Consider the following 17556-nt stretch of genomic DNA (forward strand, 5'->3'; position numbering starts at 1 on the left):
GTTAAAATAAATCTTGCTGTGTTTTGAGGGAGGCTGCCAATCTCCTTCCTTGCCCCAATATTGCGGCAAGCCGCTTAGCTAGCACTCCCCAATTAAAAATTGGTCCCCACAATATGTAATGACAAATAAAAATAAATGCAATATAAATGGGAATATTATTTAAGCAAGATACATATTCACAAGTACAATACCACATTCTCAACAGAGCCCATCCTTCATCTGAGAATAAAAACTTTCTGGGCTGATTTCACATTATTCCCTTTCATGCCCTCAAAGTTCCATTAAAACAAGATATTTCATGTCCCCGCATATTTGAAACATGCCCCGTTTTCATGTCTACCTCTCTGAGTCCCTGTCTCCCTTCAAGGCTGAATTAAGGTGCCTCCTCTGACACAGGGCCTTTCCTAATTTCCCCTTGTTACTTTGCCTGCACTTATTTATGTACCTATTATTTACCCTCTCCCAGACAACTTTCCCCAAAGAACGTAAGCTCTTTTTTTTTTTTTTTTTTTTGGTCTTTCTATAGCCCCAAGCCTAGCAGGGAGCCTGGTCAAAAATTTTATTTGTTTTTAGCTGGACCTGTGATTTAATTGATATGGGAAACTCCTGAGGGGGAAACCAAGTTTACTAATTTTTTTTTCTCTCTCTAGATCAAGGCTTCTTAAATTTTTTCCATTCGTGACCCCTTTTCGCCCGAAAGATTTTTACGGGACCCTGCACATAACCTTTTACTGCCCCAATAGGGTGGCATAACCGGATGTGGAGGTCGCGAAAAATTTGGCAACAGCAAAAGGTTATGTATACCTGAAAAATTCTCGGGCGAAAAGGAGTCACGAGCGAAAAAAGGTTTAAGAAGCCCTGCTCTAGGTCACCCCGCGTACCCAGCCCTAAAAACAGGGGTAAGCGAGGGCGGGCTGGAAGCCAGAGGCACGCACTCCGCCCAGGAAGTGCTAGAAGTGGCCTCCCAGCTGGCCTGGAGCCCAGAGGCCCAAGCCTCCCCGCCCCACGCTCAAAGCACGGCGGCCTCCGGGCAGCAGGGGCCGCTCGCGGCGGCGGAGGCGCTCTCGGCAGAAAGCGGCCGCGTTCCCGCTCTCTCCGTCTCGGCGGCCGGCGGCTGCAGCCTGGAGGAAAGGAGTCGGAGAAGCGCTGGCCCCGGCAGAAGGTGAGTGACGCAGCCGGAGCATGGTGGAGCCGGCGAGGACACCCCTTAGGGTGTGGGGGTCAGTCCGTCTTGGCCGGGAAGGGGACTCAGCGGCGCCCCGGTGTCCACCCCGAGTCCTGCAAATGCCGAGGCCCGAACCCCGCTCCTCCCTCCTCCTCTACACTCCCCGCCCTCTTCCTTCCTCCTGCCTCCTCCTCTTCCCCGTTTCTCCTCCTCCTCCTCTTCCTGCTCTGTCCTCCGTGGTCCTATCTCCCTCCAACTCCTACCCCCCCTCCTCCTTCTCTTCCACCTCCCTCCCTCTTTTCTCCTTCCTCCCTTCTCCTCCTCTTCCTTTGCCCTTCCCCTCTCTCTCCCCGCCCACGATCCTCCATCTTCTCTTCTCCCGTGTCTCTAGTCCTTTCTTTCCTCCTTTCCCCTCGGTGCGCTCTTCTTTTTCCTCTTCCTACTCGCCCTTCTCCTCGTTTTCCTTTCTCCTCTACCTCCTCCTTCGTCCCTCTTCCCCCCATCTCTGGCGCTACCACCTTCCTTCTTCCGCTCTTCTTCCTCAAGCCTCCTGCCTCTCCTCCTTTCTCCCACATGCTCCTCTTCCCATTGCCTTCCCTCCGGCCTCCCCCATCCTCCTACTCGCCCCCTCCAAGATACTCCTCCTCTGGTCTCCCTCTCATCTGTCTCCTCCCTCTTTTCTCCGGTCTCTTTTAACATCCTCTTCTACTCTTTTCCTTATGCTCTTCTTCTTCTTTCCTATAGACCCTTTCTCCCCTGTCTCCCTTCCATCCTCCTCCTCTGCCCCTCTTCTTCCATTCTTGGCCCTCCCCCCTCCTGTTCTACCTTCCTCCTCCTCTCCCGCCATCATTTTTCTCCTCTACCATTCTTCCACTTTCTTCAGTCATCCACCTTTTTTTTCTGTACTCTCCTTCCACTTGTCTCCGTCCTGGTTCAGAGCCATCCTGTACACCAGCAGGGTCTTTGTTTTTATATCCTCCAAATCTGATGTCCCTTAAGGTCTCAGTAGCTTCCCTGTCTACTAGTTTACACACACCCTGCCATTCAGCCCCCTCTTCCCTCCCCACCTCATCTGGTCTCACACATTGCCCTCACACAGCCAACTCTAATGACTCCCGACCTCCCTGTGCTAGAGAGACACCTCTTTTTCACATCCTAGATACTAGAAATGCCTGGCACCCTCACATTGGAAATGCCCTACAAGGCCCTGGAAAGTACACAAACCCACTGCTAAAGGCTGTCTACCACCAGAGCACAACATAACCCCATAACTACCATTAAAGTGAAGACAGAGTTTTGACAACTTACCACAAAAGATATGATTTGTATAATTTTATAGCATTAAAGCTCAGAAGTTGTATTTTTCCTTACCACACTAATGTATGCTACAGATTATATATAATTCTTTTCATGTCAGATGCTTCCTTCCTTTAAGAATTGTCTCTTTTATAATGTTAGCCCAATAATCAACTGTACTAATAGTTGACTCATAATCCCTGCACATTTTCAAATTGGATATTGAAGGTATTAATTTTCTGTCATCAAGTTTCCTATAGGTTATTGTTATTCTGCATAGATCATTTCAAAAGGAATATTATAATTTCTTCAGATACAATAAGGTAGGAATAAAAGAAAGATGCAATAAAAGGAAGATGGTTTTCCTTTTAATATTACAAAATGTAATGCATCATCTAAAAGGATTGAATGTGTTGAAAATTTCAATTGGAGACACTGGTATTGTGAAAAGGACACAAAAATTGGAGTTTAAATCCCAGTTCTGCTACATAGTCTTTGTGACCTGGAGGAAAATAACAATCTCTCTGGACCTCAATTCTTTTATCTGTAAAATGAAGGGGTCAAACTAGATGATTCCTAAGATCTCTTGCCTCTATAGTGACCTCTAAGGCAGCTTTAGATTTGTGATCAGTCCTATGATACCTGTCTTCACCTGTGATTTGATTGTATAGGGAACACCAGATGAAAAAATTGCTTCTATCCATGCAGATGTGCTACCTTCTCTACTTTAGGGTCTAGCAGAGTTGCTTCCAGGCACCTACAAGTTAAGCGCCTTGCCTCAGGTTCCATAGCTAGTATGCCTCAGAAATATGATTTAAACCATAGCTTTTTGACTCTGTGGCCTACCCTCTAGCCATTCTGCCACTTTTGAATTTTGTTTTGTTTTTGGTGAGGCATTTGGGGTTAAGTGACTTGCCCAGGGTCACACAGCTAATAAGTGTTAAGTGTCTGAGGCCTTATTTGAACTCAGGTCCTCCTGAGTCCAGGGCCAGTGCTCTATCCACTGCGCCACCTAGCTGCCCACACTCTTGAATTTTTAACAGCTTGTAAACATAAACTGAGAATTGAACAATTATTTATTTTTATCTTAATTTTTATTCTCAGGTACTTTTTTTAAATTCTAGACTTTCAATTATTTTCCTTTAAATATGATAAAGTAGCTCTATTGTGATAAGCAAGGGAAACTAAAATTGCAAAATATTCTTGCACTGTTATTGGAATTCCATTGCTCCTTTTTTAACTCCATGTTGATTTTGTCTTTCATTGAAATGCTTATGTGTTGGGGGCAGCTAGGTGGTGCAGCGGATAAAGCACTGCCCCTGAATTCAGGAGGACCTGAGTTCAAATAGGCAGCAGATACTTGACACTGGCTGTGTGACCATGGGCAAGTCACTTAAGCCTCATTGCCCTGCAAAAAAAAAAAAAAAAGACGCTTATGTGTAGAACGTGTTTATCTCTAAAAATGCTTCCTAGATTTTCAATGTATCGTCCTCATTTTTCTGTACATCTTTACACCTGCCAATTTTATGTCAAAATTAATTTCTTTAATGTCACCAGTCAAATATTCTGAGCCTACCTTCACTTTAATTTATCATTGTAGTGTGGTTCTGTAAAGGGGGAAATCTTAAACCTTGAAAACGAAGTTCTAGATACAACCACCTCCAGTTTGTTCTCAGGTGTATTATCCAAGCCCCTTAGTGTTTCTCCATATTCTTTTACTGGCTTTTTTGTTATTCCATTAGAGGGCAGATATGAAAGGGAAAGAAAAAACATGAAATACGCAGAAGTGGCAAACAGTTTTTTTTAGCAGAGGCCCAAGTAACCCAGAAAAAAAGCAATCAATAAATGGCCACGTCAAGTGAAAAGCAGTTTAGTAGAAAGTTAGGGTTGTTGTTTTTTTAAAGAAAATATAAATTATGTATTTCACTTACCTGCTTTTAAAATTATGAGCAGGGAATATTTAACTCCATTCATCAAATATTTCTTCAGGACTTCAGAAGGACCTTGAATTCTTTGGTGTGCGTACTTCACCCACACATATAAGCAATCCCATCACATCTTATTAGACAGTCTTCATGAATTGCAGTGCCCCCAAACCTGCGTATCTGAGCCAGCCTTATGCTGATGTGCCAGTATGTACTTAGGCTAGTCTTTATGCAACATATCCATAGCCCATTTCTAGATCTGTAGAGTCTGTCAGAGCCGGAGCTCTACTGGTAAGCATGGCCTTTGAGAATCCAGGATGGTCTTCATGCCATGCCAAGTTACTAGAAGAGAATTCAACAACAAAAAGTCGTTTTATAAGTATAACAGTATTATTGTCAGTTAAGGGAGTAGGAAAGGAAGAAAACCACAACAGAAGAGAAGAGAGAAGAAAAGGGGGAGAGTGGAGAAGGCTTGGGTAATATCTAAAAAGTGAATGGGTCAACTAGGGATAAAACGTTTATAAAATTCACATCTTATTTACTTGAATAATGGTGAATTTGAGAGTAAAATACTACTTCTTGCCACTAGTCCTTAAAATTCTTGTTCTTTCCTTAGCTGTTTGGAAAGGTCCTTCCCATTCCTAAAGAAAAAATTCAGAGTTTACAGTTTTTCCTGTGGAATTCTGAGAACTACAAGGCAACATGTAAGACAACAACAACAAAAAATGTTGGACTAGACATCAGAAGCCTTATATTCAGGGCTTGGCTATGTCACTGACTTGGAGCAAGTCATTTCAATGTACTGTCTTATCTTTCTCATCTCCTACCAGATGATCTCTAAGGAGTCTTCTAGGAGTGATTAAAGTTTTGGAAATGTACTCAACATCCCAGGGATATGTATTATTGCTGTTACTCAAAAGCTGTCTTATTTATTACCTTTGAAAGATCAGAACTGCCTCTTCTGTGATGCTTCAAGGCTATATTTGGAAATAGTATTTGTTCTGAGTCCCTTCCCCTAGCCCTCCTTCCAGAATAAAATGGTTTTTTTTTTTCTTTATTTTTTTTGTTTGTTTTTGGCGGGGCAATGGGGGTTAAGTGACTTGCCCAGGGTCACACAGCTAGTAAGTGTCAAGTGTCTGAGACCAAATTTGAATTTAGGCACTCCTGAATCCAGGGCCAGCGCTTTAACCACTGCACCATCTAGCTGCCCCCATAAAATGTTTTTTTAAATATATTGGTGTCCTAGGAGGCATATACACAGTTAAACCAGTTAACAGATAATTGGGGTTTTTTTTGTTTGTTTTACCCTTCATACTTTTGGTAGTTCTTCAACAGCAAACAAGCATTTGCTCAGTGCCCACTATGTGCATCAATCAGTCAAGAATTTATTAAGCTCTGTGCTAAGGCAGTATTCTAGGCGCTGAAGGTACAAGTACTAAGAATTAAAGTCTTTCGCATCATTGCATTTACATTCAGTGAGAGAGTCAAGTACATAGGTGTATATAGAATGACAGAAAACACTTCATACATCAGATGGTGTTTGAATCAGATCTTCAAGGAAGAGAGAGATTCTGTGAAGAGATGAGGAAGGATTACATTCAGAGCATGTCAGATAACCAGTACAAGGACATACAGACAGTAGATGGAACTCCATCTATGTGGAAGAAAGAGAAGGCTGGTTTGGCTGGATCATAATGTGTGGAAAGGGGAATAATGCATAACAAGGCTTAGAAGGTAAGTTAGCACCAGGTTGGGAAGGTCTTTAAAAAATAAACTAGGTAGGGCAACTAGGTGGCACAGTGGATAAAGCACCAGTCCTGGATTCAGGACCTGAGTTCAAATCCGGTCTCAGACACTTGATACTTACTAGCTGTGTGACCTTGGGCAAGTCACTTAACCCCCATTGCCCCAAAAAAACAAACAAAAACTAGGAGGAGTTTGTTTTATTCTAGAGGCAGTGGAGAGCCACTGGAGTTTGAGGGAGCTTATTGAGGAAGAAATGAGTAGAAATAACCCTCTGTAATATGGCAACAAATGCAAAAGGTATTTTACAGGAGGTCACAGGTCAGACCTGTGTTTTAAGGAACCACACTTTGACAGCTGCGTAGCTGATAGATTTGAGTTCAGAGAGACTTGCTGAAGGGAGACCAATTTGGAGGCAGTTTTAATAGTCTAGTTGAGGATCACTGAATTACAAAAGAATTAGAATCAGCAGAGATCAGAAATGCCCTTTATGACATCTAATGCTTATACATGGAATACTTCAGTATTTCAGGAAAGTATAAGTTTATCACTGTGGATACTTCATCCACCACTGCAGATTATAGCTCTTCTAACTTAGTAGACAGCTTCACACAGAAGGTGCTTAATTTTAAAGAGTTGCCATGGCCTAAAATTTCATCACCTTACCAAGGTAGTAAGTACCTAGGAACTTAGGCCAGTCTTCAAATGACAATACTTACAGTACATCACTGAGCCCCTACTTGAAGAGTCCCCACTTGGGTGCATCATAGCCTTTCTGTTGAAGCCTTTGAGAATACAGTCACCCCCTCGATACCACAATAAGATTCAGGGGTAGAATTTTAGTGCACATAAAATTGGAAGTATTTCTTTTATTGCTTTGACTCTCTTCCCCCCCAATTCAAATCTATTTGTTAATTTACACAGGGTCATTTTTTGAAGGTGATTTGAATATGTAAAATCTTAATTTTTTTTAAAAAGTCCTTTGTCATTTAGATTACTTTTAAATTTTGTCAATCTAAATATTTTAAGGAAGAATAGGTAGTTAAAGATTCTTTGTTGTCTTATGGCTATTATAATAGCTTCTTGTCCTTTAGGGGTAACTATGTTAACAATGGCAGTAAAGTTGGCAAACATAGGCAAGGAAGCAGTTAATTGATCTGTATTAGATTTCATTGTTTCAGAGAAGGCAAAATTAGATGGAGATGTTCTGGCATCAGGTAATATAGACTATTACCTTCATATTAAATCTCTCAAAATATGTGATATTATTTCAGTAATTTGTTGGTGAATATTAACTGACTTGTTTCCTAATCTAATCTCTGCCCAAACCTCTCAAGTTTAGTTGAGAATTTGTAACAGAAATAAGACTAGCACAGAGGCTTAAGTTCCAGATGTTACTAAGTAATATTGCTAGAAAAAGGAGGAAACTCAGCTGGATGCCCATCTTTGTTTGTTTGTTTGTTTTTGTGGGGCAATGGGGATTAAGTGACTTGCCCAAGGTCACACAGCTAGTAAGTGTCAAGTGTCTGAGGCCGGATTTGAACTCAGGTCCTCCTGAATCCAAGGTCTGTGCTTTATCCACTGCGCCACCTAGCTGCCCCCCTGGATGTCCATCTTAAAGGTATAAATTTACTCAGAATCTTGCAACAAAAATTGAAAAGCATCCATCTTCGATAAAGAATGTGGTATAGTAATCTTGATAAGTATTATACATGTATAAATGTCCAAATCCAGCTATTTTGAATAGAGCTAGAACCCTAAAACAAAGTTGTTTTGAGAGGAAAAATATACGATAAGGCCACAGTGAAAAATGAATTTTAAAAAATTCTCTATTAAAAACGGGCTTATTTGAGAGAAGTTTAAAAAAAAACAACAAAAGAACTAAATTTATTTACTCAACAAACATTAAGTTTCTGTGGTGTGCTAGGCTCAAGGATACAAAGGCAAAAATTAACACAGTCTGGGATAGCTAGGTGGCGCAGTGGATAAAGCACTGGCCTTGAATTTAGGAGGACCTGAGTTCAAATTCAGCCTCAGATACTTCACACTTACTAGCTGTGTGACCCTTGGCAAGTCATTTAACCCTCATTACCCCTAAAAAAAAATTAACACAGTCCAGTCCCTGCCCTCAGGGAGCTTGCATTCTATATAAATAAACTGCCACAGAGAAATGGGGAAATGGAGAATAGCATGTAAACGTGAAGTTTGCCATTGGGGGGACTGAGAAGAGAAATGTATACAATCCATTCTCACTTCCCCTTCATTTCTCCTCTCTACTCTTCAAACAGCTGCAGTAATCTATCACCTTTCTTGCTTCATTTCCCTTCTCTCAAACCTACTCTTTTATTTTTTAACATTGAATTTTACAGAGCAACTCCTTCAAATGTATAGTCTAAGCTGAGGGTAGTCTTTTAGGTGGTAGCTTCTCCAGATCTGTTCCTACTATACATCCTTGAGGAACCTTTTAAGCCTGAGGGATCAGCAGAGGAAATGATCATTGATGGATTTTGCCATGAGATCCCTTTCTTTAAAAGACTGGAGCAAAGATGCAGGCAGTTGTTTGAGAGGTAGAGACCAGAAGGATCTGTGTCCTGTACTTTTCAGCACAAGTAGCAAGGGCATCTGGAATAGGTTTCTACCTATTGTTTTATTTATCTGCCAAGGAAACTCTGAAACTTAAGTTCTGTCTTTGCAACAGAAGTAGCATCTTAGGCAGCTTTCAGAACTGCCCTTTATGCCCTTTTTAATAGCCAGATTCAGGGGGAAAATACAGCCTTTATTTGAATCAATTTGTAATTCCTATAAGAATAAAATCCCAAGCAGGTAACAGGATCATGAGGTTAAGAGCTGAACCTTAGAGATCATCTGGTTCAATTATCAAAGTAAAATAAATGTTCAGAGTTAAAATGTCCTAATAACTTATCACAGTGAGTTTTTCCTGGGCTTGAATTGGTTCTCATGAACTGAATTTTCATTAAAATTATATAAATAATAATATTATAGTAATAGCTAGCATTTATATAGTGATTTAAGCTTTGCAAAGTGCTTTATATATCTTAACTCAGGATAAGCATTTCTGTTTTGTAATTTTAAGGTGATTAATGAATATAATAATCACATGTCATAACACAATAAGAAGCAGTTATTTTACTAATTGTACATATTTGTTTTGTTATAAACATGTCCAATTCAGTTTATTGTCATGAGCGTTCCCTACTTCTTGAGGGACTGAGAGTCCTGGCTTCTAGTCCTGGTTCTTCCATTAACTTGTGTTGTGACTGGGGACAAATTATATCTCCACTTTGGGCCTGTTTTCTTATCTGTAAAATGAAAAACTTGGACTAGATGATCTCTAAGATTCTCTTCTATTTCTACCATTCTGAAATTCTTCTTATTAACTATAAAATTGCTTTCAGCTGAATAGTTGTTTCATACTGAATTTTCTCTTTCCCACGTTCACAGTCTAACTATTAGCACAAGGAGAAACGTGACTGTGGTACGTGGATTAGGTGCATGGTGGTGGCTGACACTGTCACTTAAATCACAAAATATATATACACGATCTATCCAACCTGCCTCCATGGCTAAGCGAGGAAAGTTGAGACACCGCCAGTTTTCATTGGAAGAGAAGATGAGAGTGGTAGAAGCAGTAGACACTGGCCGAAAGAAAGGAGATGTAGCAAAGGATTTTAGGACCACTCTATCTACCTTGACCAAGCCAAAATTGAAGAGAAAGTGAAGAAAGGGATACTGGCACCTAAACAAAAGCGAATGAGAGGTGCACTTTATGGCGACATTGACTTAGCAGTGTTTGCATGGTATCAAGATGTGCAAGCAAGGAATGGCCCCATCAGTGGTCCACTTGTTCGGCCAAAGGCCCTGGATTTTGTTAGCCTTCTTGGTCACGATGAGTTTCAAGCAAGTGTAGGCTGGCTGAACAGATTTTGTGCACAGTATGGAATTGTATTAAAGGTAGTCTGTAATGAAGAAAATACTCCCATGGAAAAGATAAATGACTTGCGTGCAGGAGAAATTAAGAAGCTAATTGCTGACTATAGCCTTGATGATGTTTTTAATGCTGATGAAACAGGTATGCTTTATCAGTTGCTGCCTCATCATATACTCTCAGCCAAAGGTAAAATTTCTAAAGGAGGCAAACAAAAATTGATAGCTCTTTTCTTTTGCAATGCATCAGGGACAGAAAAGATGAGACCTCTCATTGTTGGCAAGTCAGCTAAGCCACATTGCTTTAGGAATGCCCATTTGCTCCCATGTGATTATCAAGCTAATACACATGCTCGAATGACACAGGATTTATTTAATGAGTGGCTGATAAAGGTTGATGTGAGGATGAAAGGAGCAAAACGCAATATCCTCTTGTTAATTGACAATTGCTCTGCTCACAACACAGTTCCCCACTTAGAACACATCCGAGTTGAATTTTTACCAATGAACTGCACAGCCACCTTGCAACCTTTGGATCAGGGCATAATACGCACTGTGAAAGTTCATTACAGAAGCCAGCTACTGAAACAGCTTTTTCTCAATCTGGATGACCAGAACAAAAATGAAAAAATTAATATGAAACAAGCTATTGACATGATTGCTGAAGCCTGGTGGTCTGTGGAACCATCTACAGTAGTGAAGTGCTGGCAGAAAACTGGTATGATCCCAATTGAGTCACCTGATGTGGACCTGGAAGAAGATCACAGGCCAAATGTGGTATTTCAAAAAATATGGCACTCAACAGCCACTGCCACTGGTGTCCCAGACCAATTTGATTTTGAAGGTTTTGTTGCCGCAGATAACAATTTGGTTGTTTCTCAAGAGACAGAGGACACAGAAATTATTGAAAGAGTACTTACTGATATAAAAATGGATCCCCAAAACGATGGTGAACATGATGGGGCTGAAGAAATGGAACGGTCACCTGTTACTCTTTCAGAAGCCATAGCAAGTGTTGAAAGCCTAAGACACTTTCTTTCTAATCAAACAGATGTTCCGGATGACATGTTTGCACAATTAAGTGGCATACATGAGTATTTAGTGACCGATGCGACAAAAACTGTTTTTAAAAAAAACAGCTGAAATGCGGATGAATATGCTTTCCATTAAATAAAGTGTGTAATTATTCCCTATGACATCTGTAAAAACAGAAGACCTAATGAATAAAAATTATTTGTTGTAAATGACTGAATAAGAAATGTCTGTCAGAATATAAGAATTAATCTTTAAATCTTATTTCATAATTTTTTTCTGCACAATGAAATGAAATTTCAGCTTAAAAACCAAAATACTCCTGGAACTTTTCAGTATTTGTAAAGGGTGATAGTTTGGGGTTTGTTTCTTGTTGTGGGGGGGTTTTGCCACTAGATGGCAGGAAAGGTACGTCAGCCTTGGCCTAAAAGTACTAGAAGGGAAAACAAAGCTTCACAAAGGTTGACAGTGAAGCGAAGAGATTCAAGACATATAGTTGTGTGCACCCAGTATAGAGGTGGGAGAAACTTGAAGACATACAAGAGCAGAAAGAGGGTGGTAGTAAACATGGGAATGAGGAAAGAATGAAAGGAACCAATAGTTAAGCTGAGGGGAAAAATAGCTCATGCTCAACCTAGAAATCACAATGGGAGTAGCTTCTAGGTAGAAGATTGGGGAGACGGGAGAAGCAGCTAATGTGAGCCCCGCAGAGGGAAATAAAAGGGATGCAGTTTGGGACCGGTGAGCATAAAAGTAGGTGTTAAAGAAAGAAATACTCACTTTTCTCAAGGAATGTGGTTTTGGGAAGGGGTATGAGAAATTTGTAAGGTGAATACAAGAAGATATTGGGAGGATGGCACTTAATACACTGACCAGAATATACCTTTAGCATGTCTAAGGTATAAAAAGATTAAATGTTACTCAACTCACTAGGCCTTGGCTTTATTCCAGTGTTACTTTATTTCTCTAGATTCTTTTGATCAAAAACATGGAGTATTACTAATAAAATAATACTAAAACCTCATTTTTAAAACATATAGCATTATATACTATATGTGGCATGTGAGTTAAGAGTAATTAAAACTAAGAATATACCAGAATAGAGAATTAAAAGCAAAAGTGTAATACAGTTATTTCAAAGGGCAGTTAAACAATGAAACAGTTATGAAGAAAATATCTTTTATTTTGTTTTTAGGTAATAAACCATCTTTAATCAAGATGTCTTCAGCACCTGAGCCCCCATCCTTTAAAAATGAACCACTCAAAGAGAAAGACTATCGAATCCCAGGGCTCAGGGGGACCCGCACAACCACCTTATTTCGAGCTGTGAATCCAGAGCTTTTCATTAAACCTGTAAGAGGAGTATATCCAAAAACAATAAAAAATACATAAGTATATATACATTTATTCTGACTTAACCATGGAAAATAGAAAGGTCTTGTGTTTCCCCATGTCATTTAATTTCTCATGGAGTTTAATGTTGGGTAAGGCTTTGTGTATGTGAATAATAGGTTTTGTTAGATGGAAAAAAAATCTTTAACTGTTATTATGCTAAAATGAACTAAATATATTTATAATTCTTGGGGGACATAATAGAAAATAATGTTTAATCTTAAACCTTAAAAAAATAAAATGTTTTTCTCTGACATTTCTGTCATTTAAAAAAAATTGTTGTGGGTAAGAGCTCTGAAATGAGGGGACAAATTTATTAATTCAGTTCATGACTGTATCCCTTATTAAGAATGTCTTCAAACTGTAAATAATAACCTAATAATCCCTCCTGAAGTTCCTAACTTAAGACCAGCAAGTAGAGTTTTCACCAAATTAGATCAGGTAAATTAGGAAAAATTGTCTTGTGTTACTAATAACTTAGATCATTGTAATTTTTTTCTCCCATCCATTTTCCTCCAGTAGCTTAGGCATACTTCTTTTGGTAATCATAAGACCCTGACATCAGAGGACAGAACTAGGTTCATCAGGTGGGAGGAAGTTAATGAAATTTCAGCTCAACATAAGGAAAAAGTTTATAGCAAAAAAAGCTATACACCCCCCCGCCAAAAAAAAAGATTCTTTGGTGACCACTGAGCTCCCTGTCACTGGTGATCTTCATGCCTGAATTTTAGCTTAATTTATATTATAAAAAATAGTAATTGCTAGCTATATAATTCTTTACGGTTTGCCCAAAGCTTTACATATGTTTTCTTCTTGATCATCACCATGTTAGATAAGTGCTATTATTGTGCCCTTTTTAAAAATAAGGAAACTGAGGCTGAGAGGTTAAATGACTAAGGCAGGATTTCATTTCAGTCCTCTCTCCCTTCAACCATATAGAAATTTACAGTTTATTAAGTTTATTCATTTCCTCACTACACACTGAAAAGTATGTTATTCCAGTATTGTCCTCATTTTCCTGATCAAGAGATAGAAGTTCAGAGAGAAGAGTTGAGTGACCATCTCATAGTCATATAGCTAGTAATTAATTGGTTGTTCTAACTCCAAGTACAGCATACTATGACTAAACCAAGAAGTTATTGATTTGATGAAAATGGTTTAAAAATGTAAATTAAAATGTATTACTTGAGAGCTTACATTATTCTAGGAAAAACAATCATTGGTATTTTGATCATTCAGTCTCCACTATACCATCCTTGGAATTTAATTAGGTCAAATCTTATAATCCAGTCCCTGAGTCTAGATAGTATATAAAATTATTTTGAACTAACATGTTTCCCTTTATGTGGAAAAATGCTAAAAAACCACAACGTCAGGAATATCAGATTTAGTTTCTTGAGAGCTGGTTGTTTTTCTTTTAACATCTTTCAAAAAGAAATCACTTTAGGGAAAATGTTTCTTTTTCATTCTGTTAATGAAATTTGAAATTTATAATGTAGCAAATTTGGGTGAAAAATATAAGGAATATAAATTACCTGAGTCCTTTCAACTTATCCATTACCATCTATCAGTGTTATATGCACTAACATAATAGGAGGATTTTATTCTTTTGCCCAATATAAAAGTGCTAAAGGGGCTTAGGGACTGAGGGACCATAATATAGTATATGGATCAAGGAGCTTTAGAGTCTTGGGCAACTTCCTGATCTCCAGAACTTGTAGGACCCTGAGGCCCATTGCCACACCTCTCAATGCTTCCTCCATTTCCCCAGCTGTAAATGAAGTTAGACCAATAATTTACTATTTGAAATTTGACATATCTGTGAATCATCTGCTATGTTTGTGTCACTATGTTCAATGCTGGGTGTTGTGAGGATTTTTTAGTCTTCAGATAAAAACTCAGTTGAAAATCCTCCCCTCCTCACCCCACATAAATAACTTTAGCTCAGTAGTTATTTTTGCATGTGTCATATCCCTTTTTAGACTGGAAACTCCATGAAGGCAGAGAGAGTGGGCATCAACCACTGGGCAGTGGTTTCATTGATACAGCAGACTCGTAAGGAAGACTTTACTAACACATTGCACCTGCTCTGCAACTTAAAATTTTAAAGAGTTGCTGAGGGCCAATAAAAGTCTTAAGTGACTTGTCCAAGGTCACATGCTTAGGTTAGTATGTGTTAGATGGAGGACCTGAACCCAGTCTTCCTCATTCGAAGCCCAGCTCTTTATCCACTACACTGCCTCATACATAGTAGATGCCCAATAAATGGTTATTGAAGTGAAAGCACTTTGCAAAGACAACCAACTCCCAGTTTTTCTTAATGAAGGGGAAGAGGTGTACCGTGGGGACAGTAATACCCTGACACTCATTGTAATCACAACCCCTCATTCCTCACCTCCACTTCCATTAAAACCTATGAATTTGAGTTTCAGAGCTGGAAAAGAACCATAGGAATCCTCTAGTCCAGTCTTCTCATTTTACGTAGGAGGAATCTATAAACAAATCCCAGGAGGCTTTTGATGGTTCCATATGTGGGGTGAGTCCCAGAGACAGGTATGGAGCTGAAGTCTCCTAGTGTAGCACCCGTTCTATGACATTCTCTCTGCCCAAGTAGCAAACAGTCCAAGGAACAGGCAACAGAAGAGAGCAACAATGGCAAGGGTCCTGGATACTCCCCAAACTGGATAATCTACCCCTAGATGATCAAGTTAGCTTTGAAACATTATCAATGTTAATGATATAAATGATGCTAAAATACTAAATCTAAGCTTGATAATAGGGATATGCATGCTAAGAGGAGTGGGGCAAGAAGCCTGAAGCCCTCAAAATCAATATCCTTAATGAAGTTATACTTTTTTTTCCTTTGACAGAACAAACCTGTTATGATTTTTGGAATGATAACTCTTACACTTTGTGTGGCTTACATTGGTTACCTACATGCAACTCAAGAGAATAAAAAGGACCTCTATGAAGCGATTGACAGTGAGGGAGCCAGATATATGAGGAGAAAAACATCTAAATGGGATTAATAGAGCTGATTACTACAGACAGAGCTGTATTAAGGGCTCTGAGATCTTCAGATGAAAGACTATATTGTACCAGGTATCATGTTTATTATCCTGCATTGTGTCCACATGGAAGAACATAACAGTTTGGCATCCAAATTTCTGTATTAAATTCTGCCTTTCATAGCTGCATCTCCTTCCCTTTACACATACATAAAAAGGTTCGATTTTTTTTCTCCTAGCAAAGCCTTTTTCAAAGTTCTTTAAGAATGCCAGTCATCTCTATTCAATTGTGTAATAAAGGAAAAGTGGTTCCCTTTGATTGGTATTCTCAATAAATCAGGAAGAGACTGTAGCAACACCTGTTTGGTTCATTTTGCTATGTGCAAAATAATTCATTTTCTACATAGCAAGAAGATATTCATTAGTTAAGAAAGAGTTGGGGGGAAAGTGTACAGATGGAATGGAAAGTGTGAAAAATCAAATTTCAAAACTTTTTTTAAAATCACAAACATGTGCAGGTAAGTGTGAGTCTTCTTCCTACCCTTCATTTAAACTATGGCTGTGTTACAGACAGGTTTTGAAGATGTTTCAGCAAGCAAAGGTGAGCCAGAGCTGCTCCATCATAGAGAATCTGCTAATCACCACACACACAAAAAAAGTTAGGACTCTAAGTTTCCAGCCAGAATACATTATAGATAGCTGAGTGTCATACTGGACAGAGCCCTGAAAGACTGAAGTTCAATTCAACTTCAGAAACTTCCTAGCTATGTGACCCTGGACAAGTTACTTAGCTGATATCTGCCTCAGCATCCTCATCCATAAAATGGGGATAATAGGGTTGCTGTGAGGGTAAAATTAGATAAATGTATTTTTATTATCATTCCAATTTCAGTGGCACAAGTGAGTATCTGAGATTTCACCAGTGTGGAATTCCAGCTGCTGAAAGTTACCTTTAAAAATGTATGCCTCAGGGGCAGCTAGATGGCACAGTGTATAAAGCACCACCCCAGAGTCAGGAGGACCTGAGTTCAAATATGGTCTCAGACATTTGACGCTTACTAGCTGTGTGACCTTGGGCAAGTCACTTAATCCTCATTGCCCCACCAAACAAAAAAAAAGTATGCCTCTCCTCACTTGGGACCCCTCCCTCTTTTTGTTGTTGTTGTTGTTAAAAATATAACAGGGTAATATTATCTACTGCAGAATGTTACTTTGTGGAGGCTGGGGTGAAGTGGGAATCATCCAAAGACAATGGAGCATATTGTCTTCAAAATGAGTCCCTAGGGGTTTAGGGAGTGTATGAAGGTAGGTTTTTAATTTCTAGACTTTCCAGGGCTAGTAATAATCAGTATCAATCAGTGAACATTTATTAAGCACCTACTATGCACCAAGTACTGTGCTAATTAAGAGGCCAAAGACAGTCCCTGCCCTCCAGGAACTCTCAATCTAATGGAAACCACAAACAAATATATGCCAGGATAAATAGATAATTAACCGAGAGAAGGCATTATTAGAATTAGAGAGGTGTTGAGAAAGTCTTCCTATAGAAGGTGGGATTTTAGTTGGGAATTAAAGCCAGTGAAGCCAGGAGGTAAAATTGAGGAGGAAGAGAATTCCAGGAATAGGGAAGAATCAAAATGTTGAGCCAAGAGATGGAATATATTGTTTATGGAAACCCAGGGTGAGGGCATTGGTTAATAATAAAAGGTATTTGAGTCTTAGCTTACTTTCAACACTTGAGATTTTTATTTTCTTCAAAACTAATTGAAAAGATGCTCTAGTAATCTACTAGAGTTCATCATTCATTGTTTAGTGGTTTTTTTAGTTGTATCTGACTCTTCAAGACCCCATTTGGGGTTTTCTTGGCAAATTTACTGAAGTGGTTTGCCATGTCCTCCAGCTCATTTTACGGCTAAGGAAACTGAAGCAAAGAGGGTCAAGTGACCCAGGGTCATATAGCTAATAAATATGAGGCCAAATTTGAAGTCAGGGAAGTGAGTCTTGATTCTAGGCTTCCTGATTCCACTCTATACACTGCCAAATCATATCA

The 17556-nt window shown here is 39.3% G+C and overlaps 3 protein-coding genes across 3 annotated transcripts in view; all 3 read left to right on the forward strand.

Moving 5' to 3' along the window:
- The first annotated feature begins 1026 nt into the window (after positions 1-1026).
- SMIM8 (small integral membrane protein 8) lies at positions 1027-15689 on the forward strand. Its single transcript, XM_043964410.1, has 3 exons — positions 1027-1162; positions 12302-12459; positions 15369-15689. The coding sequence occupies exons 2-3, from the start codon at positions 12325-12327 to the stop codon at positions 15525-15527; spliced, it is 294 nt and encodes a 97-aa protein (XP_043820345.1). The 5' UTR covers positions 1027-1162; positions 12302-12324; the 3' UTR covers positions 15528-15689.
- On the forward strand, positions 9465-11378 carry LOC122726583 (tigger transposable element-derived protein 6-like). The gene is given in 2 exon segments (XM_043964407.1): positions 9465-9836; positions 9839-11378. Coding segments are annotated over 2 exon segments (1506 nt in total). The 5' UTR covers positions 9465-9709; the 3' UTR covers positions 11218-11378.
- C4H6orf163 (chromosome 4 C6orf163 homolog) overlaps positions 15476-17556 on the forward strand; it is a 28898-nt gene continuing 26817 nt past the window's right edge. The window contains exon 1 of the mRNA XM_043964408.1: positions 15476-15600. Within this exon, the coding sequence (XP_043820343.1) occupies positions 15579-15600 (22 nt within the window). The 5' untranslated portion in view covers positions 15476-15578. The remainder of the gene's footprint in view (positions 15601-17556) is intronic.

The sequence above is a fragment of the Dromiciops gliroides genome, chromosome 4, assembly GCF_019393635.1.
Source record: "Dromiciops gliroides isolate mDroGli1 chromosome 4, mDroGli1.pri, whole genome shotgun sequence".
Lineage (NCBI taxonomy): Eukaryota > Metazoa > Chordata > Mammalia > Microbiotheria > Microbiotheriidae > Dromiciops > Dromiciops gliroides.

Coding starts and splice junctions, on each gene's coding strand:
- SMIM8 (XM_043964410.1), top strand. CDS start 12,325: ATGTCTTCAGCACCTGAGCCCCCATCCTTTAAAAATGAACCACTCAAA. Junction 12,460..15,368: donor CAGAGCTTTTCATTAAACCT/GTAAGAGGAGTA, acceptor TTCCTTTGACAG/AACAAACCTGTTATGATTTT.